The sequence below is a fragment of the Phalacrocorax carbo genome, chromosome 10, assembly GCF_963921805.1.
Source record: "Phalacrocorax carbo chromosome 10, bPhaCar2.1, whole genome shotgun sequence".
NCBI lineage: Eukaryota > Metazoa > Chordata > Aves > Suliformes > Phalacrocoracidae > Phalacrocorax > Phalacrocorax carbo.
The window spans coordinates 8,767,928-8,792,471 of NC_087522.1; the positions used below are offsets into that span (position 1 = coordinate 8,767,928).

The following is a 24,544-nucleotide window of genomic DNA, read 5'->3' on the forward strand; positions in this document are numbered from 1 at the left end:
AGAAGGGATGAATGACTTGCCAGGATGACTAAGTACACTGTCCTATCATCACCATAAATCGGCATGTGTCCAAGATATTGAAGATGTTTACCTTATTCTCATCCTTCTATTGGTTATATATCATCACTGCTTCCCTCCTCCAGCACTGCTCTTCATGCTGATGAGAAAACTTATCAGTGGGAGAATGAACTCACCAACAAAAAGGTTCTTAAGAGACTGTACGTGGCATTACAACCTGCAACTTCAGAAGCTGAAGGCATCTGTTCCAGGTGGCTATGTGGCTTTATGTCTATTGTTCCTGTTGTTTCAATCATCTGTCTTAAAACAAAATTTAACAATTTCTGTATTTCAGCGAAGGTTTTTGAAATATTAACATTGGAGGATGTGCCTACATTACCTAAAAGGAAAGAAAGAGTGGAAGATATTCAACTGCAGCTAAAAACAAGAAAACCCCCACTAACTCAAAAGGGCACCCACCATTAGTTAAACCTTTTCCTTACAGGTAAGGAAAAGTAAGGATCTACTCTGCGTTTTTCAAGTCCATTTTTCGCTGCTTTTCATTGATCCCCAATGATTCAAAAACACCTAGAAAACATTAAAAACCTTACATCCTGCTTCTAAACAGACAAAATGTTTCCTCAGTGATAGACTCAAATGTCAAGCAGTCCTTCTAACTTGAGCGTGAAGTGCCTTACACAACCTGCAATGCAGGGACCACAGTGAGAGCCTGAAAATACTTTTCTTTGGAAAGCAAACCTGTAGACCTGTGGAGCCCAGGTGTCCTTAGAAAATGGAGTAAGCACTTTGAATATTTCTAGTTTGAAAAGAAAAATATTAATTTTATTTATTAAAAAAATTTGAAAACCACAGTCAAGATGTTTGGCATCAAGGCTGATGGCAAGCAAGACTCATGGCAAGCAAACAGGAAATCAAAAATGGCCAATGAATAACAACAGTGCATTAAAACACCTTTACAGTCTAAGCAAAATATTGCAGACACATGACAAGTGATGATCTGCACTGGCAAGACCCTTTCCATAAGCCGCCTTTTTGACTTCAGCAGCTAGAACACCTCCACTTTTTCTAACCTTGTGTTCACATAATCCTCCGCACAGAAAAACTCACAGAGCGCCTATTACATATTTGTTCTGCAAGACAAATTTCCTAGCTGTCTTCTCTGAGTCATTTCCAAGTTTTTTCTTTCATCAATCTAAACACAAAGTAGACAGGATGGGAGGAGTTAGCATGAACATTTAAATACTAAAAAAGAACAAAAGCATATCAGTAGAGTGAACAAACTGCAGCTGCAGAATGCTTTCATGCAATCTTCTAATCTTTAAATAAAGACAATGTTTTACTGTAAGTCATTTGTGTGAAAACCTTTTAGCTTACAGGGAGAGCATTTCCTTTTTCTAAGACTTCAGAGTTTCAGCTACTGCTTAATAGAAACTCAATATACCTACTGATACTTTATTTAAAAGGAACAAAGTTGTGAAAGTACAAATTATATTCTTGGCCAAGTAGTAAGAGATGAAAACGTAATTCTATATATACATGAAAACGCAATACTATACATGTTGCTACTACTATTACTCCTCCTACTAGCAAGAGAAAAAAAAAAATTTAATATATTCCAACTTGGCCTATCTCTGTTCAATTACTCTAACTGATCCTAATGTACCTAAATTAATTTCCTGTAAACAAACACTTGTTGGAACACACACTTTTAATAGAGACTTGTTTACTGTTAAATGTGTTGGGGGGGGGGGGGGGGGGGGGGGGGAACACACCAAAACAAAACCACACCACAACAACGAAAACCAAACTGTAGCTTGCCACAGAAATCAGCGTATTGTCCTGCAGATGCAGTGTCACTTTGTTAAATAATTTTGTGCTACTGACAACCCAAGTACTATAATCAAACAAAAGCACTAGCCCAGAACTAACGTGGGGGTCGGACTCTTCTCCCTAGTAACAAGCGACAGGACAAGAGGAAACAGCCTCAAGCCGCGCCAAGGGAAGTTTAGGTTGGATATTAGAAAAAACTTCTTCACCGAAAGGGTTGTCAAACAGTGGAACAGGCTGCCCATCCCTGGAGGTATTTAGAAGAAGGGTAGATGTGGTGCTTGAGGATATGGTTTAGTGGTAGACTTGGCAGTGATGGGTTAGCGGTTGGACTTGATGATCTTAAGGGTCTTTTCCAACCTTAATGATTCTATGTTTCTAACTCTGACATTTATGAAGACATAAGAAGCATTTTTGAGCAAGCAGTCTTTTCCAGATTGAGAAAGATCTGCTACAGATCAACTTGCAAAGAAAGTCCCACAGGTCAGTGAAAATTAGGAGCAAATCCCGTAACAGCAGAAAAAATCTAGTGCTTTCCAAGTCCATACCCCTGATACCTTCATCTTTTTCAGTAGCAAAAATTAAATCCTTTCCAGCTCTCCAACAGTATTATATGAACCAAAACTCCTGTGGTTTTGGTTGTTTTTTGGTTTGGTTTTGTGTGTTTGGATTTTTGTTGTGTGGTGTTGTTTTTGTTTTGTTTTGTTTTTTAAACTTATTAGCCTTTTGATGGACTAACACCGGCCAAGCTGTAAAGCAATCCCCCTCCACCACTTCAACTGACTTCAGAGTTCAATCTCTCAAGAAGACACAGTATTTTACTGTGGGTTTGGTGGTGGGGTTTTTTGGGTTTTTTTTCTTTTTTAAACACAATGTTTAAACTGTGTAACCTACAGCCAGCAGAAAGCAAACATCTAACAGTATCTAATGGTAGATAAAACCCTAATTCTGTAACCCCAGTTATGAAGCAACACAAATCCCTGACTCTCATTGCTCAACTGACTTTTTGGTTTCATAAAGATAAATATTTTCCTTCTTCCTGTCAGCCCCAAATTGGTGGTCTTAAGTATTTCCATCCCAAGCAAAGAACAATTAGATGGAATTTAATTTTGCTACAACTGAAACATCTTGCAAGTGTAAAGATATTTACACAATGCAAGGCATACAACTAAACAAACCTATCCTTACCCATACACAGAATGGGTGGACATGTTTCTTCTGGCCTTTAAAATAATACACATTCATCTCTGAGAACAAATCTGATTGTCTCAGGACATTTGCCTCAAAGGATATTCTCAGGCTATTCTCTCTTCCTTTCCCCTACACCCTCCCTTTTTTTAAACTTAATTATAGGAACATTTTCCAGCTTTCAAACGAGATGTATAAACAAAGCTGTGACCACTTGTGGCTATTAAAAATTCCATAGAAGTTTTTGTAGGAGGACATCCTCCTGAATAGATTTATTTCACAGTGCAAAACCGAACTGTATCTGCATTAAATTCAATCAGTAAAACTAGCTAGATTTGGTTGCTTCCTTCTATTAACTCCCTTACTGCATGAATCTTTGCTATTTAGTCACTGATGAACATGTTCTAGCATAGGAGTAACCACACTTCCATTAACAGGGGAAATAATAGTGTAGAAATAAATCCTTTCAAAAAACTACCAGTCAGTGGTATGAGGAATTTGGCACCAAGTCCATGGCTTGCAGAGTTATTTTGAGAGTTTTCAGTCACCAGGGACACTGGGGCCAGAAGGCACATTAGTGGCCAAACACAGAAGAGAACCTCAAACTCACATGCATCATTCTCATTGTTTATCTGCTCGAAATCACACCATTACAGGATGTTCCTGAAAATACTTTTCACTCTAGGATAAGGAGATACTTTACAGACAAGTTATAGTTAAGGTATTGTCCTTTTGGGCTTCTAATAATCTGTGGGGGAAAAAAAGCCTAACGATATTAATCCTATTATCACATGACAATGAGTTTTCAGGAATTTAGAGGAAACAGTTTCCCTGACATGACCCACTAAACCTTTTTTTTAAAAAAAAACCCAAACTTCTGCTCCAAGGTAGGTTTAATTAGACCAGTGTTTCACATTCATCATCATTTTTTGAAAGAGCAAACAAATGCACAAAGAACTGGAAATATGAAACACATTTTTATTCTACACAGAAAAGAGACAGCAGGGTAACTGCACTGCCAAGTGTGAAATCATTTCTTGTAAAAACCAAACAGTATTTATTATAATCCATAAGAATTACTTCAAATAAAGCAAGATTATCTTTTAGTCCTGGTCAGAAATAGCCATATATAATTTAATTCACATTAACATCCCTAGTCAAGCAGAAAGTAGGCATCTCCAAAATTGTGCAAAATCAGTGTCCAGATAACACAGGGCAGAGGGAGGATTTAATCCACACATTTTACCTGCCTCCCAAATAACATTAGGTTTCAGCTGTCACACACAGAATGGTGCTGCCTCGCCACAGTACCTGCAAATATGCTTCTGCCCATCAAGTATAAACCGCAGTAAATGCATTTCTTGAACCTAATGGAACAGGAGTTTGCCACAAATGACTGCAGCATATGTATCTTTACAAACTGTATGTAGATAACATGAGCAATAACAGCTGCAAGGTGGAAGAAAAGAGTATAAAGGCTTTACATAGCTTTCAGATGAGCTGCTAACCCTTGCTGCTATTATTTGCCCTTCTTAATGGTACTGAAGCACAAACAGATACTTCACAGCAGCTTTCAGATTTTCACCTTGCTATACAGACATACCCATAGGCAGAACTGGGGAGACACCTACCTCGCTTTTCAGTCCCTAATTATGCCATTGACATGGGTATTTGCCATTTGAAAGCAATATGCTTTTAAGCTAACGAGTATTTCTTTTTTACTGTCCCTGCTGTGTTGTTTTTGTGAACCTGTAGTACTGAAGGCCACAATTACATTTTAATTGCCTCATTCATATCTTATATTCAATCATGTATCTTATTTCATCATTCTGATGTATTTTCATTAGGAAGCCAAGTGTTTTGCAACAACAAAGTAAAGGAACCACCTTCAAGCAAATAAGGAAGCATCACCTGGGGAGAAAGAAATAAAACCACATGGAGACCAGCTCTGAGAGAGATTCCACAGGTAGGGAGTTGGTACCGACTCCTGTATGTTCCTGCATCGCTTTGCCACTTGGTGCCCCTCAGTACATGATCCTGCCTGGATCCTGTTTTTTCTGGGTTTGTTTCCTGCCAGTTTAGCAAGCCAAATGGTTTCACTGAGGACCACAGAACTGCCCAAGCCAATGCAACAGGAGCAGCAGAAACCCCTGGCAGCAGGGAGGCACAGGGGACAGCAACCCCCTCGACATCAGACAGCCCTAAAACAAGCTTAGCTCAGCCCCAAAACCCCACCCTTATAGGCTGTATTCTCTAAACCCTAGAAGTAGTTCAACCTGACATTAAAAATAGATAAGCGTGGATTTTCTTCAAGGAGCATTTTTCTTTTGAAGTCGCTCTACTCTTGCTTCATGATCAGAAGATGCATCTAGGCCAACCTTTCTTTCTAAAATATGTAAATACAAATTACTGAATATGAAATGAAAACAGAGTTTCACTTAACATTCTAAGTCTCTTACCCAAATACATTAATACTCACATTAATAATATAAAGTGTTAAAATATACACGGCCATGCATATTTAAGTAGTACAGAAAAAAATTTATGCTAGCTAATGTGGAATCTAAATCTAAATCTAAATCTAAAGGGAGATGCTGGCCACACTGTAGTGGTATGTGTTTCAGGGAGGGTTATGAACAGATGAGCAGAGATACAGGAAATACTACCCAAGATAACATGTGCCTTCATTAGCATCAATTACCAAGTACTGTTCAAGGAATCTGGTGAATCACTATTCTGATTACAGTGTTATAGCTATACACTGTCACTTATACTATCATATTAACATTATAGTCCTCTTTTAACGGGGAAAACAGTAACATCAAAGTAACATGTGACAAATGTAATACTTCGCAGTACCAAGCACCATGAGTAAAAAATGTACAGTCTCGCATTGTCTTGGTGTTTTAGGAACAGTGGTGCATTTATATTGCCTAAAAATTTTCTAACTTAGCTTTCAGCTTTTAGCTTTTTAACAAAATTACTGCATCTGATTTCTTCTCCCCACAGCAAATAACAGGGAGGGCTGATCAGAATCAGCTTTGTGTAGTAACACTACCAGTATAAATACAGATACCACCCTTCCAAAAATAAGAGGCCTCAAGCCTTTTCTTTACACTGCATCAGTTCAACAAAACACCGTCAAACAGAAATAAATTACTTCTCTCCCTCCCCAATATGTATGCTGCAAGGCAGAGTCTCACAGATAAATAATTTTGGGAGAACTCAGTAATAATTTTCTCCCTATGGAGCACTCATATGTGCAAAACTGGAGAAAGAAATAGGTAGGCTACTTAGTACTACAGATAAAATCAAATAAATTTTCTGTGATGGTTGCATTTGAAAGCCTTTGCTTATATTACATTACAGTGAGCATTAACACAAAATTTGGGCTTCATGGAGTAAAAGTCTGCAAATTGTGAATTTCTTTTGTTCACTTTCAAAGCAAAATCCAGGTCACAAGAAATTTTAGCACCCCACAGTGAGAGAATGATCCAGCAATAATGCCAGGAGAGACCATGGGTAACAGCTGATAGCAAATAATGTGTCCACTTGCAATGCAGAACAGCCACTTTTCTAAGTGGGAGTCTTGGGAAGGCAATCAGGGTTCCCCCTCAGCATTATCTAGGAGGTGAAAGGAACAGATCACCCTGCCATGTATGCACAGCATAGCTAAGTGACACGTTAAAGATATCATGTATTTAATTGAAACCCTTCATTCATTCCAGTACAAAGAAAGGGCAGCAGAAGAGCAGTGGATTTTGCTTGCCTGCAGCAGGAGAAGAAAATTCTGAAACTAAAAAGCGTAGATGGAATAGGTTTCCAGAAGTAAGATCTTTTAAGCCATAGAATAGAAGCAGCATGTACCTTTTAACTTAGGGCATTTATGATTTAGCCCTATAAAAGTGGCAGAATTATACAAAGAATGGGATGGAAAGGGACTGGATTGTCCCACGACAATTTCTACAACTGTGCAGTTCACTTCTGACTTAGCCAAGTGCACAGGCAATGTATGCTTGCAAATATTAAAAAACACTTCAGTTTTAAACAACTGCAAGATGACAAAACTTCAAGTAAGCAAGCTTTAACAGTTCCACTAAGTCTTCAGCAGACTGACATTATGCTATGCAATACGAAGACATTATCTAGTTCAAATCCAGATCAGAAAACTGGCAAAGAATATCCACCTTTTTAAGTTATACTACACTCCCTTTCCATGTAAAATGGGAAATGGTTAGCACTGGACTACCTCCAGTCCATCAGCCATCACCAAAGTTACTCTCCTGTAAGGGAACAAAAGTGGTCCTGTAAGTACTCATCAGCTGAGCAGCACGGGAGAGTGATTGGCACAGACTGCTCATGGAAAACAGGTCGAACAAGTGGAAACCCATACAGACTGGGAAGCTGGATTGCTTGAACTACTGCTCCCACTGACCAGGATTTGGCTGTATTCACTTCAGAGGGTTTGGGGTGACTCCTAGCAACTCTGTAGAGTGTGAGGCAAAGTTTAAACTACTGACAGGAGGGCAAATCCCCTCTGTCAACCCCTTCTCCTTGTCAACCAGGACAGGAGTCTCTTTCTCCCACACAATTCCAAGGAGTATGTGTGGATGAAAAGGAAAGCCAGTATACTCCACCTCCTGCTGGCACACAACTCCCAGTAGTCCCTGGGAACAACTGGACTAACCACAGATGTCCTGCTGCCAACCTAGACTGATTTCAGCTCCAGGATCCAAACATCTCAGACCAAGGATGGGACAACTCCTTCTGAAAGCAGAGATCATTTCATCATCTTTTGGGTGAGGAAGAGACAAACAAGAACATACTGATCCCTTCAGCTTTTGACATGTTATGAGAAGGGAAAAAATTAAAGTTGTAGCAATGCGTTTCAGCTTTTCCCTTACAAAATAGCCACGTTTCCCATAGCACCCCCAGTTACTGGGTAGAGGAAATGGTTGGCTGGCATGCACCTACATACTTTCCTAGGATAGACCCTGGAAAAAAGACTCAAAAAGCAAACACACCAGAGTAGTAGCAGACATTCCTGACAGATCCATTTTGAGTAGCAGCATGGAAAATTGACAGGAATGTCGCTGAGCAGCTGCAGGGGGGTCCCGGAGCCTACGGAGCCCTGTCCCTGCAGCCGCCTGCCAGCAATACCCTTGAATCTTGCTAGAGATTCAGGCACAGCTCATCACACCTACCACGTTCCCAGCAAAACATTTAGGGCTCAGACAGTCTTTCTGCCACAAATTTCCAGTAACATCCACTCTTGGCAATAAGGGAGCTGCTCGCTGTACTTCACTCATTAGCGTAAAGCATTAGCCGGTTACTTAAATTGCTGGCTGTTTCTAAAGCACACAAATCCAATTTTCAGGAAAAGCAAGGCAATGTTAATCTTTCTCCTTAACCCATCCCTGCCTGACACAGCTCTGGAGTTAGATTTCAGAAGCAGTATTTATTGCAAAAGCTTTCTATTTATTAATTTTCCAAGATCAGCCGCACGCTGAAGGAGGTGGAGCAACTGCTAGATTTGAAAGCAATCTTCATTCTCTGAAGAATGTCTCCAAAAGGCACCCACAGAGTGCCATACAGGACTGCTCACCTATCAAATAACTGCCTGAGTAGCGTTTGCCTTCCCCCAGAACAAGACTAATGCCAGGATGCACAACATTGTATACAATATGATGCCTGACGCTGTATAAGCCTTCAAAGTCCCTGCAACCTCTGCCAAAAAAAAGTAACCCTGCTACCTGCTACGGAAACCGCTGGGCTGCAGTGCTTGGAGAGAAACACACTATAGGTAATACAGGATTTTGCTTCTTGACCATTTTAGGCTTGAATTGCTCCAGCTTCTTGCTGGCCCACTGGCCACGTGCCCTGTAGGCTGAGAGGGCACTAAGAGAGGTCATTAATTTATTCATAGATTTGTTAGTGAAGGAATAGTAAGGCTTAGTTTAAGACTGTAAAGCATCTTCAGATTCCTCAGAAAAGAATATATTTAGCTTTTGTCAATTGTTAGTTGCCATCACACCATGGAACAATTAGCTTGACAGGTCACTAATCCAGATATAAGAGAGCTTTTTATCTGTTACACTGATAAGAAGTTTGCTGGATGGATGCACTTACTGTAAGGTCAAACCCCTGGTCTCCCATTCTTTGCTTGGCAAAAGACCATCAGCAGTTCATACCAAACATGGCTCACCATACTTCCAAAATAGAGCACAATCAGCACATGCTTGAATGCTTGTAAGTGCAGACATAAGTTCTATGTTACAAAAAGAAAGTTTTCATACTCCAAACACACCTTCTGGCATTCTCATCAAAAACTCATTTGAATAAATACATTCTTCCTATTTAAACTTTCCCTAACAGTTTCAGACAGATCTGCTAAAATATTACATTGCCCTTTCTAAGCTGTTTTTTTCTGCCCAATACTGGCAAAATCACTGCATTCCTTCCAGAGATCAGTGAAAAGTAATCTGAACGTATAATCTTTTGTACTTTATTTTCAAGTAATTTAATCGTTTTTCCTCAGCTAAATACTTAACAAGAAAAAAAAGTGATACCCCTACAACTTCTAAGATCTAAGCAATTTAGTTTTATTACTCTTGATGTCTCTGACTTACAGCATATAAAATTCAGCTTTTTCCCTGAAATTGAACAGAGATTTAGAAACTTCAAGCAACTAACTGGCATTCAACCCTCAACCTCTTTTTAAATCCACCAGCTCCTGCTGCTCCTATTAATAAACATTCTTTCTCAGATTTCCACTTCATCCTGCCATGCTTAAATAGGAAACATTTTTGTTGACTGGGAAACAATTGAGTGGGACCAAATGCTTTAGTTCTGCTACCCCTCAACATGACACAAAAGGTAACAATGAAAGATATCACTTCCTAAATGAGTAAAACCTAGCAAATCATGAGATTTTTTTTTCTACCTGCAGATACCAGCTGCATAGACAAAGTGGTTATATGTAGCCTCTGCTAAGCACATTTCTGAAGAGGTAGTCTCTTCTTCACAACAGTGCTCTACCTGGCACGAGCTTTCACTATACAAAGACAAACTTTGTATACAGCTGAAAAAATCTGACTCATATTAACATACTTGCAATCATCCTAAATTTGCCGTAGGGCAGCCAGAAATACCAAGCTGGAACTTCTGTTAAGCAGCCTGTAGCAACAGTGTCTGCAACTCCACCGACACAGCTCATGCAATAAGTAGTGAGAAAACTTGTTAATGCAGTTTAGGGATTCTTCTGTATTTCACAAGCATGGACAATACAGCAGTGAGTACAAAACACCTGGAGGATACCATTCAAAGGTAAACTCTTCATTGTTTTAAGTACTTCTCGACCACTGGGAGAAGTGCTTGGTAATAAAAGTGGTAGCACTATTAAGCATGGCTTTTTGTCACCAACAATCATCTAATCCTGACAGCATGCACCTAGACAGGCAGCAGCCTACAGTCCACTTCAAAATTATACAAAAAGTAGTCCCAAAAGACTCTTCAATTACAGTATCTGTCCTACCATCTCTTCAATGTCTTAATAAATTGGAACTTAACACTTTGTTGAAGTATTTGAAGCTCAACTGGAACAGCTGAGTGCCATACCCAACTGAAGCTGCAGATGTTTAGTCAATATCTCTAAATGTCCAGAAAATAGTTCTGAAAAATTACATTTTGATCCTTTAAAGAAAAAAGAGGTCAACAAAAATCACTGTTATAGAAGGTTTTAATCAGGCTATTAGATTCCATCAGATCTGACTGCAAGAATTTTACCATGAAAGTTTACACCTGTTAAGACAAATCAAAGCATCTAATTTTTCCTCTTCCTGAATTCTTCCACAGTTATATGTTAAAAAAAAAGTCTTATCATACACCAAAGAACCTAAAAGCATAATTAATTACAAACTAACTATCAATGGAAGTGTAGCCATCCTGCATTATCCTAGCCAAGAATTTATGAAAATAAAATCTTATAATAAATTTTCCATTTTAAATGCCAGATTGATCACTAATGAAATCTAAAAATATCTTCTACTGATTTAATGATAATGTACATGCTTTCACTAAATACTTAAGCATGCAACTTTGCATGGCACACATAATGTGCTCATACTAAATAGATGACATAGTTAAGAATTAGTAGCAATGGAAAATGACAACTTATACAGACCCACAGAATATAATTGCGACATTGTTCATTAATGCCTGCCACCACTGTTAACTCTATTCCAGAAAGTCTCAAGAGGAACCTAGATATAGTAGCAGAAGCTGATGAACTTCCAGCTGCAAGGGGGCGGGCGGGAAAGGATGCAGACTGATTAGTTGAATAGATTTATTGTATGCACATATTCTATGTTAAAACACTGTATCTACTATAACAAATTTTTTTGAGCTGTTTGACTGTTCACAATTCAAATGCAGGAAAATGCTATCAGGCTAACATGTGTTTGTTCAGCAGGAAACCCTTTCTTCAAAATGTAAAATGAGGTAGTGAAAAGCCAAAACTTTGCTAGAAGTGTCATACTATTATTTCTCAAATGTGAGAAGGATCTTTTGATGTTCTCCCATCACATTAGAAAATCATCTCTTAAGTCCATATGAGCTCCAGAGAAAAATGCAATGCAGGAACAGCTGAAACACAGTGTTCACTCCCTCAAAGATGCAAGACATTATACTACTTTCTTCAATTTATCTGGCAGGTTTTATTCTCAAGACACGAATATTTTCTGAATTTTCCTTAAAACATACCATGAATACAGCCAAAGCATCTTAAAGCAAATCTGTAAGCAAAGTTCCTTATTCTAGTTGCTCTGTTTTAATGGCCTTTGACATTGGCACAGTCTACATACAACCAATTTTGCAAAATGCATTGCAAGTTGACCTGCACTTCAAGAAGACAAACTGAAAGAGATTCCTTCAGGCTCTTCGCAGTTCAAACATCATAACCTCTAAAAACTGGGAGAAGAGAGATTTGACTACTGTTCTTGCAAAACAAGCATAAAATGAAGTAGTACTGCTTATTTAATCCCTGCAATGTTGGGGGGGGGGGGGGGGGGGGGAGGAAGAGGGAAAGCAAATTATTTGCCTTGTGTTAATTTATAATACAGTATCTAAAAAGAAGATAAAACACAAGAGCGTTTGGGAGAGGAAACAATCTGACCAAAGCCCAAAAAACATTGGTACACAATATATATCACTCAATGCAGTAATACAGCAGAATAAGTGTCAGCATTTGTTTAATTAAACAGAAGAAACACATGCCAATTTAAAAAGAAAAAAAAAACAAATTTGGTTGCAGGTGTACAAAAACATTGACAGTGAATTAATTCCACCACCATGCAATTAGTGTCAACTGTTACTGCCATAGACTGCAGCAGTCCTGCCACTGAAACAAAACTTCCTCACTCTTACAGCTGGCGTTGGTGACCACGCTCAAGAACTCCAAAAATTATTACATTTTACATTGCTATATGGACATCATAGATATTTTTGAATTGTAAATTATTGGTGTTAGAAGTGTTTTGCCTTCAAATCATACTGTTTTGTCCACATTTCACTTCCACTTTGAAGTCACAGATCAGCTCCTACTAGCTCAAGAAGGAAAACAAATTGTTGTTGCTGTTATGTTCTAGCACTGTGGGGCAAAATGCCAGGCCGTCCAGCAGCCAACAGACCAACCACAAATCCTTCTCCTTTTTTACTACACACACACACCCCTCCCCCCCCGAAGAATTAATATCAACAACCAATTAAGGCACATGGAAAGGAATGCACTAATGCTGTTCAGGATTATGCTCAAGACAGTAGTTATGTTTTTTAATTCCTTTCACTGTCAATAGTAATGGAAATAACTTACAGTATTTCAAGCTAGCTCTTCCAGTCAATTAGAACTTATAATTTGTATACTATTGTTATTAAACTTATTAAATTAGACCAGTCTCATTACAAACTGATTGAGAAACAACATTAAAAATTAAAGAGTGGGAGTAATAGTGAAAGAATTCTGAAATTCAGAAGGACTCTCTTGGCAAGTTAAGTTTGGAAGGAAGATTTGGAAAGGAAGCAGATACCTAAAGGACAGTGCATTTCTACATTGGCATAATTGGTCTCAAGTAACTAAGAAACAGGATTACTAGCTACAATTATAAAGAAACTTGAGAAATATGACCTTTTTACAAGGAAAAAAGGCAAACTGTTTTGAAGGAAAAAAGGATGCATTATTTTGATCATCATCAAGTATTCTCACCATTCTGTATACCTGCTGTATTCCTCACTTATTTTGTTTGATCTCAATCCAAGGCATCATCTACAGAGTTGGAAGCACCAAATATACCAAAGGTAAACCAAACTCTACAGAAGAATATCAGACTTCTCCCCTCCTTACATACTTAGGCTCTATAAAATAATGACTATCAAAACACAGCATAAGTAAAATTAGTAAAATCAAAACTGTTTTATACACTCCACATTGTAGCATTACATATTGTACCAATACTTTAAAGAGAGTAAAGAATTCTATTTTAACTAAAACCTTGTACTACGAATGAGAAACTAGTATCTTCTTCCGCAAGTAACCTAAAAGAACAGCCAACTTCCCACTCCAATCAGCTAAATTCACTTCTGTTTAAAAAATAAACCAAGAACTCATAGATGACAAAGTCTACAGCAAAATCTGAAGACATTTAAGTATTTCAGGATGGGATTTATGGCAGAGTTCTGAAATGGATACTCCTAGTTCCTGTTGCTTTTACTGGAATATTTTTATAGAGAGTCACTTTTTTTCCCACCCTACCCTTTTCCTTTACTGAATTTCCACACAATAACTTAGATTTGACCATCACCGGACATCTGAACAACAATAAAAAAAGTTACAGCTGGATCCTGTATTAGTCCCAGCTGCACAGGATCTTTGGCTGCCTTCAGAAAACAAGAGAGCCAATATGAAAACATTAGAAAAACTTCTTTTAGGAGCTTACCTTCGAATAAATTGTTTTTCCATATGCTACAACAACAAACTATTTTACTACTCAACACAAACTGAAGTTATTCTTCCTGGTTTTTCACCCCTTTTCTAAAAAAAAAAATTAAAAAAAAATCCTTCTTCAAAAACCTTTACTACAAAATGCCAGAAAATAATTGTCTCCATATGGTCTTTCAAGTTTAACATACCACAATGGATATATCTGCCAAGTCCACCCACCCACAGGCTCCATAAACTTCAGAGTATTATTTGTATTTAATTTGGATTACCAATTTCACCCAACCTTTCCCCTTTATAACACATTACTTTTTCAAGCTTACAACACAGGTAGAAGATACAAAAGGAAATAAGTTTTCAGCAAAATAAGAGCAATAACATAATGTATACTCTCTTTACTTTGGATATCAGTGAATTCACAGTGGAAGGATTTAAACTAGTCTTCTTTTTATGTTTGGTCTTATAAAATATCACCTAATCTTTTAAAACATTCATGTGATACTATGTCATTTATTGGTACAAGACCAAGACTAAACACCGCAGTCTTTCCAACTTCATTGCACAAAATGAGAGTGAAGAGAGTTACATGTATTTTGATTTTTACGAAAAAAATCACTGGGGGTGGGGAAGCTTCCTCTCAGATATTTAAAAAAAAAAAGAATGTTACTATATTTAATGCACAAAAATCCACTTCCTATAGCCAAAATAATAATCAACTCCATATGCTCCATTTATTAGTCCTTGCTAAAACATCTACACCAAACTTAAAGGTCACAAGCTGCCTAGAAAGGTTGACCTCACATAATAAATAGGACATAGGCTTAAGACCCAGTTTGAGATTCCCAGATTACAGAATTAATCAGCAACACCCATACGAAGAACAAGCTAGTCACATACCTGAAACCTTTTAATCTTCCCCTTCGGTGACTGCAAACAACACAACAGTCATTTCTCTAAACTTTGCCTCTGACTAACCCTGGCTACCAGTTACAACTTCCACTTAGGAAACAGTTCCTATACAAACTGCAATTCAGAAATAGCAGCACAAATTATAAGAGAAGGTGGGAAAACAAGCACAGATATTCTCCTTGGCCCCAGATGAATGTCGGATACTGCTTAAAAACATTGCAAGTACGTGATATGATAGTTTTAATAACTAAGAGGGTGGTTCAGCATGTCAGAACTGACAAGGGCATGGTAAAAATAAAGTTCTAAAATAGTTACTTTTGAGACTAAAATATATATACTTCCATAATATGGACCACCCATTTAGGCATTTACATGACGGATGCCACACACAAAAGGAGTTTTCCCCAATTAGTAGATACTGGGGTTACAAAATGAAAATCTAAACCAAGGATTACTCCTGAAATATTAAGAGTTTCTTTTGGGTGGGTCACAAGCAGAACCCTTTCAGTTAAAAGAAAAAAAGGAAAAACCACGAAATTTAAAAAATTAGAACAAAAAAAAAAAGGGAGAACCACAAAACAATATATAGATACACATTCACCTACCCCACACAATAAAGTCCATAGATCTAATATAATGGATCATCAGCCTGCACAGTTTGTACACAGCAGCTCCTGTGTGGGGAATCGGAAACAGCTGAGCACTTTATATGTACAAGAAAGAGGTCATGTCCCTTTGGTCCTCTCAGGAAGGACTCAGAATGGTCCTATGTAGGACCAAGTCCCTGTCCTGTACACATCAAGAGTTTCACAGTCAGAGAATGCATTTAACTTGCAAGGTTCTTCCCAAGGAACAGAGTTTCTCCATAACAGAGCCACCATCTCTTCTTACAGCCACTTGGTTTAACCTCAACTTCCTGGGAAAACTTTCTTCCACATGCCCTAGCTGGCCAGTTATGAGATACTGAAACAAAAACACGCAGCAGCTTTACAAATTCAAAAATTGCATTTGCAAGTGGTCAAAGTTGTGCTCAGACAGAGTACACAGCCTGGTGGGAAAATTCCTCCTCGGTGTATTAGGATGACTAGGCAGGAAGTTCACTAGTCCAAACGTACATGAGCAAGAAAGAACACACACGTATTTGGAGTCTGACTACTGAATATAAGAAAAACTGCTTCAAGCGACAATAACTCCTTATTTAATAATATCCAGTGCAATTACAAATGTCCCTTTTGACAATTCCCCCTCTCTTGTAGTAAGGCAACAGGATCTGTTTATGTCAGAACTTGACTCTACAGACAACACTGCTTATGAGCTAAACAAGGATCTTATTAAAAAACATGATATCTACAGTACATGAAAGCAAAAATGTAACAGCGAAAAAAGACTCTTGAATACTTGGAATTAAGGAAACAACCTGAATGCTATTTTGCAATATGAATCAGTCAGTAAAAAAAAAGAAAAAAAAAAAACACAAACAAAAAACGAAACCCGACATCTCCATGCTACAAACTACACTATTAATGAGGCGGTTGTATAAAACCATAGAGGTGACTCATTAAATGATTACATCTCACAGTTCCTCTTAGAGAAAACAGTAAGAGGCAGTACCCCTGCTTGCACACCAATTTTTTCAGCCCTTTTTTTTGTGCATGCATGTGTGTGAGAGCGAGAGTGAGCTCAAGTGAGATTGGACATATTTCTTTTCCTACCCATCAACTCCTTCTGCCAAAGTACACCTAGTGTAGCACTCAATTTCAATCTAATTTGACTGAGGAGTAGATATTCCTACAAGCTGTGTGAGAACCGGTAGCTGTGTAGAAGAGCCACTAAAATTAATTCCTACAGTTATTGTTCAGCCTCTTCCACACCCTGAGAGTCAGCAGACTTGCATTTCATAATTTCCACATAGCTTTTTTGTTTTGTTAAGAAACTCAAGGTATTTAATCTAAAAATCAACTACCATTTCTCCTTTCATATTAAGGACAGCCGCAGCTCCTCAAAATCCAACTGAGCCCTTAGACAACAGTAAAAGCCAGACTTGAAATCAGATTCAACTTTCACAAATGAACTGATCTTCAATTCTTGATGAAGAATTTTCTTATGGAATTCAGAAGAATTGTTACTTAATAGTCTTGCAGTAATATCTATCCTTGTCAGTACAATTTCCATTGGATCGCTAAATAACACTACCAGTTTCACAGTTCTTCCATATATCTGGCATAAGGTAACTATTTTTTTTAATTAATCAACAGAACATCTGAAAATAAGGCTAATTAGTAAAACCACGCAAGAAGCCTGACCTGTTGAAAAATTAGATCAAAAGTCTCCAGTACTCCATATCCTAGATGAGATTCCAATTTAGCTTTCACAAGCTTCTAGCAGGTAACATTTCCTGTTAACTCCATGAGATCCTAGTGAATTTGTCAAACACTTTTTTCCTAGGAAATACTAGATAATGTTTGTGTTTGCCTTTTAACATGTAAACTTTTAGTGGAAAATCTACCCACTTATATCATACCTATGTATAAGCAGATATCAGAACTTCAATGAAATTACAGAAGCAGCTATGCATCACTTTATTTGGTAATATAAAGTTTTATTTAAGGAAAATAATGGGTTTAAAGAACCTCAGAAAGTAATGAAATAAATGTGACACAGATGTTCAACACACACACACCCCCCCCAAAAAAAAAAAAAAAAAGGAAAAAAAGAAAAAACCCACCAAGAATGTTTTTACTTCATAGCAACCAAATAGGTCAAGCCATTTCCTCCTTCAGGCAAATCTCAGAGGACCACAAAACACATGGTTTTCTAGTGGATTTTGTGTGTCTATCCCACTAAGAGGAAACACTGCTGTCCAAAAAATTTGCAATACTAAGTTTTCCCATGAAATTTTTTGAATTAAAAGAAGGAAGTCATATGCAATTAAAAACGATTTGCTAATGTTAAAATTATATAAATGACATAATTAAATACACTTTTACTACCTAAGTCACATACCTTTCCTATACAATATATTGCTTTAAAAGAACACACGGTGAATAAATCAGAAATGCCAATGTTATGGATCTTCACACAATTTTTCCCTTGCTTCTGTAAATCTTAAAATATCACGTTCTTCACTTCCACAGGATTCCTGCCTTACAGTTCTATAAGTTGACAGGTTTTTCTAATAAACCAGCTACTTATTTTTATCCTCTGCAAATGAAGCACATGGTCAATGTGTCCAAACTCTTCACTAAATTAAGTGCAATCCTCCTCCATATGTGCTTAAGTGCTCTTGAACTACAGGGAGACAAGGTGAAGCAGATTATCACTTTAAAAGGGAAGAAAAAATTCATATAGATTCATTCCATCATCACAAAACACTATCCTACATGCTGGCCAGTCCCATGCAGAAGTCTACAGAAAATGTCACATGTGATCCCATAACCAGATTAAATCTATTTGTGCATTCAAACAGGAAAATCATCAATATTGCATAGGAGACCGTAACTTATTTCATAACTTTGAGATTGCAAAAGTGTTCCAGTACTTTTGCACTGCCCTTTTACTGCCATTTTTATTAGAACTTTTCTACAGACTATGTTTTAAGAAAGAATAAATTATAACATCTACCTATTTACTTGTCAATAACCAATCAGGATGACAGAGTGCATCCACAGACATCAAAAAAAGGCAGTGGGTGGAAACAACACTAAGAGCTTTGTTTTAGACTCATTAAGCTTAAGATGACAACTACGCAATCTTAAGATGTCAAATAAGCCAACATTTTAGCTGGGACCAATGGTACTGGATCCAGAGCAAACAGTATATGCTGCGAGTAATCAGTTTAAATACAATAGTTCAATTTTTATTTGCAAATTTGATTCTCCAGAAACAAGATGTAAAGAGAAAGGGAGCATTAAACCAAGCACAGGGTCCTGCAAATCTTCACAAAAAGTTGCAAGTAGAAAGATCATCTTCCAGATGAAAAAAAATTATTAACAAGACAGGAGGAGAACAAGGAGAGAACAGTCAAGCCAAAAAAAGAACAAGATTTCAAAAAGAAAAGTATAGTAAACAGTACTAGAGGCAGCTGGCAGGACAAAGAGGAAGAAGGGACTGTACTGAGTACAAGGGGTCAGGACAAGTGTGGAAAGGACCTAGGATGAACCTGGAGGAAATACTCTTCAGACAGTGACCGCAAACAGCCCATTCAATGACTTCAAACATGAAAAAGAGATGGGGTAGTAGTTCAAAAAGTAAATGGGGCCAAAGATGGAGTGTAAAAAGAAACAGACTAAAGCATGTTTGCATTGGGAGGGAAAGGAAGAGAGCAAAAGATAGGACAGATAAGATGGAGCTACAGTATAAGCAAAGCGGTATAAAGCTTTAAAAACCCTTCTGTTGTACTAGGAAAAAGAGAAACTTATAGGACAAAAAGATGGCAAGCAGAAGAAACCAGAGGAAAGCCACGCCTTATTTCATTCATTTTCCCTTGAAGAAGTGTTCAATATCCTATAAAGAAAGAAGGGGAGGCAATAAACATGGTAGAATTGAGGAGTTCAATGTGAACTGCAGAATGTGTCTTGGAAAACAGTGTACTGCCTCAAGGCGTGCAGCCCCTCAACTGGTAAAAGCTCTTACAACTCCATTGATATTAGAAGATTGCAATATCCATTCTGCAACAGTAGCACATGGGGAATAGCCCACTTTCACATGGCTATTGCTATGATTCCCAGACATTGCTCTGCAAAGTACTGCTCTCTGTTCCTGTAAGTAAACCCTAAAGCTTTCTTTCCTAGATGTAATAACACACAGAGATGCTATGTTATAGGCATACTGTTCCACTAAATCCATGGCATGCTTATATTGCTGAGCAGGAGACGCCAACTACTATTATATAACAATATATCAAGTTTGGCAACCGGCATCCTCTGGAAATTTTATCAGCAAAAATTTCATGTTTTCTTCCAAGTCACAGCTAAAAATATTGAACATTAGGCTAAGAAAAAACTTAGAAGCATTACTGCAATTAACAAGCCTAGTTTCTGATACCACCAGAAAACTAATATTTTAAAATTAGTTTTAAATTTTAATGCCCTTTAAAGTTTAATGCCATTAAAAACTACAGCATTTTTTTATTAGAGTAATAACAGATTAAGTACATTTGGAGCTAAAAATTAAGACATTACTGAGCTGACAGGTATTCTGCACAAATGTGAGATTAGTTTAGAATGAAGAAATATTTACTCAACAAAAAGAGACTTAGCATGAAGCTCTGCTGGCTGATAGAACACAAAAACCTAAATGACATAAATGACTGCTACCACTGTATCTGCTGTTTTTCTCTCCCTAGAATCAATCCAGGTGGCTAGTCTAACACTCAGGTGCATTTTTATATTCTTGGCATTTCCCTAGAGTGTTATTTAAAAACCACAAGCCCTGCTCTGAAGAAGTTTTGGGACAACTTCTTAAAACTACCTGTACAAGTTAGCCACTTTGATGAGAACAGAGTGAAACATACTTAACATTCTTCTGTGTTAAAATACATTTCTTATTTTATGAGTTTCTTTTATTAGAAACAAAACATGCAGATTTAGTCTTAAATGCAGAGCAAAAGTCTGTAACCATAAGGAGGCCACATGGACACTCTAGCTTTAATGTCTACCTTTGAAAGATACTACAAGGTGAAAAGAACAGAAGAGATCAGGCTGCTCATGTCTAAAAGTGATATATATATTTAATCCATTTTTAAAAAATTTTTCTAAGAAAAATCCGTGGGTTTTGTTACATTTAACAGCTTTTACCTATAAATGGATAACTGCTTTGCCCTGCAGAAGAACAGAAGTCATCTTGCTAAATCTGGTTTGGCAGCAAATCCATTCTTCTGAGTTCTCTGAGAGACGATCTGGTCTCTCAGTCTAGTTCCTCATGAACGGCTGTCTACATAACAGAATCAACGTGCTACCTGGCACCATTGATGGCAAGTACAGCCAACAACTAACAGAGCTTGGCAACTGAATTACTCTCTCACCCTCCAAAAAAGCTTCAAAGTTCAGAAATAAAGCACAGAGTTTGAGGAACAGGAAGGAAACCTCACTGCCATAATCAGTGCTGTAATTTGGTCTATTTATCAAGAAGAAGCAGGATTTTAACCTTTTGGCATGTGTGTTTAGATCCTTTCATAAAGATAGCTTAGAACATACATACAGAAGTTGATAAGCACTTGATCCAGCAGTCTTTTCCAAGAGGAATGGCAGAGAGTTGAATTTGGGGGACTAAGAAGCTGCTGCATGACTAGACTCAAATTCAGAAAAACAAAGAGAAGTACTATTCTGCGCCTCCAGTGCAAAGTGACCCACACTGACTGTTTGTGTGTTTCAAAGTTATGCAGAAGACAGCTTACTGTTTAGTGGTATGCAATCCTACCACCTGCTGCCACCAGCACTATTCAGTTTGAGGATCTTAGTTCACTGGTACCACCACCATGTAACAGTAAGCACGAAAGAAAAGCCTCAGTCAAATCACAAAAGATGAGGTTTTAAACCAAGCAAGGAGAGGGAGGAGGAGAAATTTCCTGGATTAACTGAACCAGAGAGATATTTTAATCAGAACACAAAAGAAGGTTGAGACAAATACCAACTGTCTCGGATCATATCGCATCAATAATCCATGCACAGAGCCTCTGCTGAAATCAATGGGAGGCTTGTGCGTAAGTGGATTGTTTAATATAAACGCATGCCCCTATTTAGGGCTCCACATACAAAAGAGAAAGCAGTACTAAGATCAATTCTCTTAATTAACATTTCTCTTCCATCAAGTGCTTCTAAAATAAAAAACCCTAACTTTACTTAGCTCTGTTTTCATTCACAGTTTTCAGTAGAGGTGGTAAAACAACTGACCCAATTTGACAAATAAGGGAACTGAAGCATAGGATGCAAATCAAACTGAAGAGGAGGGCAGCAGGCAGAACTGAACTGGGAACTGCAGTTTACCTTCTGAATCACAGTTTAATGTCCTAGATATTCAAATTCTTATCTAGTTCAAGTCTCTAATTAGGGTGATTCTGTGCAGCGCTCAAATAATTTTGCATACTTCCTAAAGTAGCTGTGCACAGCGATGTACTTATCTCTGTGAGTTTCCCAACTCAATAATGTAAATTTTTGTGAGGATTGCAAATGCCCTACAGAGGTTCAAAACACTGGACTGCCCTGGTCAGACTCCCTTGGTACCCCACGAGTCTCACTACTCAGTGGCACCAACGGATTTTAAAATTGGCTGCCAGGTCCATACTTTCCGCATGCTTTCTATTGTTTAAAAAAAAAAAAATCTACTTTCAACTCAAAATACGTATTCATTAGCTGGAAATGACCTAACTAATCCTGGCGTTCCAAACTGACAGTGGTCCATAAGAAAAAGCCAGACTGGATCTCTGTTCAAGAAAAAAAGTGCAATACTCACAAGAAGCCAGTGTAAAACATCAAATACACTGATTGCAAAGAAAAAAAAATTTCCAGGCTCATTTGCCTACAATTGTTTTACAACAGAGCCAAGTAAGGAGGAGCATAAACTATACTGTAATTTGATCCCAGAAAGCAACATGTTTGTTAATGTGATATGAAGTTATAAATTACAGATTCACTTGCATACTAGGTGAACATCTGATTTCACCTACAGAACCAGCCTTTAGCTAAATATAGACTGTCTCCTCTTGAGGTCCTGAGTATTCTTCCTCCCATGAAAATCCAACTTGGAAATGCTTAACACCTTATGAAAGACAAGATTCAGCAATACATCCACTTTCTAGTTTACACGTTGCATGTGATTAAGTACTACATTACAGGGGGTTAGTGCCAATAACAAGCATGTTTGTTTCCCTTAACTACAAGTGCAAGTCCATAATACTGTGAAAATAACATATTTTGAGTTGAATAAGCTTTCTGCTCTTTTCAATTACAGTGTTCAACTGCTGACTAATAACTTTCCAGGACTGGCTTGTTTTGTCTTTTGTCTTCCTTTTTCAGATTTTCTTTTTTAAAAGTTAGGTGTATCACTGACAAAATGAGCAGGAGAACTGCATGCTGAGAAACGGCCACATTTCCAGACCACTGCTTGAATTACTTTTCTGATTCATCATAGCTTTTTTTTTTTTTTTTCAAGTTGTCAAAACAAACACCACACCCACTTGATTTCCTAGTTCTGGGTAATTATATTTAGAATTAGCAAGCACTGTGCAACTATTAATCATACAAGGTTTAGCCCTTACTTTACCGATTTAGAAATAAGCCAATACAGTCAAACGCAGCCTGTTTAGCATTTTATTTAAGAGATACCCTCATCACTTCATTCTGTACCACCACCACCGACACAGACAGTCCCAGAGAATCTAGGGCAGCCCATGCAGTCAATCCCTCTGCCTCAAGGCAGGATCAGCTACTCCTCAGCCACCGCAGCCACCATTATCGCTGATGATACACAAGAACTGGTTATTTCAGGCAGCAGCTTTACACACGCACTCACAAAACACATTATAAATTAAAGGAGGGAAAGCGTGTTGCAAGTCTGCAGTGCCTTAAACTGGGACGGTGCGCGAGCCAGTCTCCGAAAGGCAACAAAAATGAAAATAAGACCTTCCCGCAAGATGCGAGTCCGGATTTTCTAAAAGTAGTATTTGGCGACATTCACGCCGCTGCCTTTAGAAACAGTTCACCTTGTTTAAACTGGATGAACCGCCCGTGATTATCACCGAGCCTCCATTAAGACGACACACACCGAGCCCTCGCGGAGCTTAATAATTCTTTTCACTGCTCATACGCTGCAAGACACGGACTTCTCTCGTCCTCTCCCCAGCAGACCGGCAGCTCCCCGCAGGGCTGTCACCGCAGCGGGGGCACGGGGACCCGCCGCCCTGGCCGCCGCCCCGCCCGCCGCCCCCTCCGTGCCCGAGCCCCGCCGCAAGCCCGCCTCGCCCCCCCACCCGACCCTTCCCGGCCGCGGGGCACAGAGCTCCTATTGTGGCCACCGGCGAAAGGGCCAGCCCCCGCCGCCACACTCCCCCGCTCCCGGGCGCTGCTCTGCACCCGCTGCTACGGCCGCTCTGCTCGGGCCAGCCCCTCAGCGCCCGGGGAGGGGGACGCCGGGCAGGACGGGGGCGCAGCACCGGCGGGCAGCTCCGCCCGGAGGGAAAGGGTGCGGCGCGGAGGGGCCGCAGCAGCGGCAGCAAATGTCACGGTCTCAGAGGCGGGCGAGCCGCGGTCCGTCCCCCCCTCCGGGAGCGGGCAGCCCCGGCGGCGCGCGCCTTCCCCACGCCCACGCCGGCCAGGTGAGGGGCCGCGCCCCCCCCCCCGCACAAGCCCCGCCACTCACCGCCGCCGCCTCCGCCGCCCTCTTCGTCCATGTTGGGACCGCAGGCAGGGCGCTCCGCAACGGCTGCGGCGAAGCGAGGCCCAGGGCTCGCTCCACCCGCTCTGCGCTCCCTCCGCAGCGCTCGGCACCTCGCGGCCGCTTCTTCTTCTTCTCTCCCGCTGCCGCGCTCTGCCGCCGCGCTCCCCTGCTCTGCCCCGTCCCACCCCGCTCAGCCCTGCCTCAGCCCCGGCAGCAGCCGCCGCCTCGGCCCAGCCGCCC

The 24,544-nt window shown here is 39.2% G+C and overlaps 1 protein-coding gene across 1 annotated transcript in view; it reads right to left on the minus strand.

The window, feature by feature from the left end:
* Positions 1 to 24,527, minus strand: part of CYTH3 (cytohesin 3) — a 54,471-nt gene extending 29,944 nt beyond the window's left edge. The window contains exon 1 of the mRNA XM_064461719.1: positions 24,287 to 24,527. Within this exon, the coding sequence (XP_064317789.1) occupies positions 24,287 to 24,317 (31 nt within the window). The 5' untranslated portion in view covers positions 24,318 to 24,527. The remainder of the gene's footprint in view (positions 1 to 24,286) is intronic.
* Between the last annotated feature and the right edge of the window lie 17 nt (positions 24,528 to 24,544).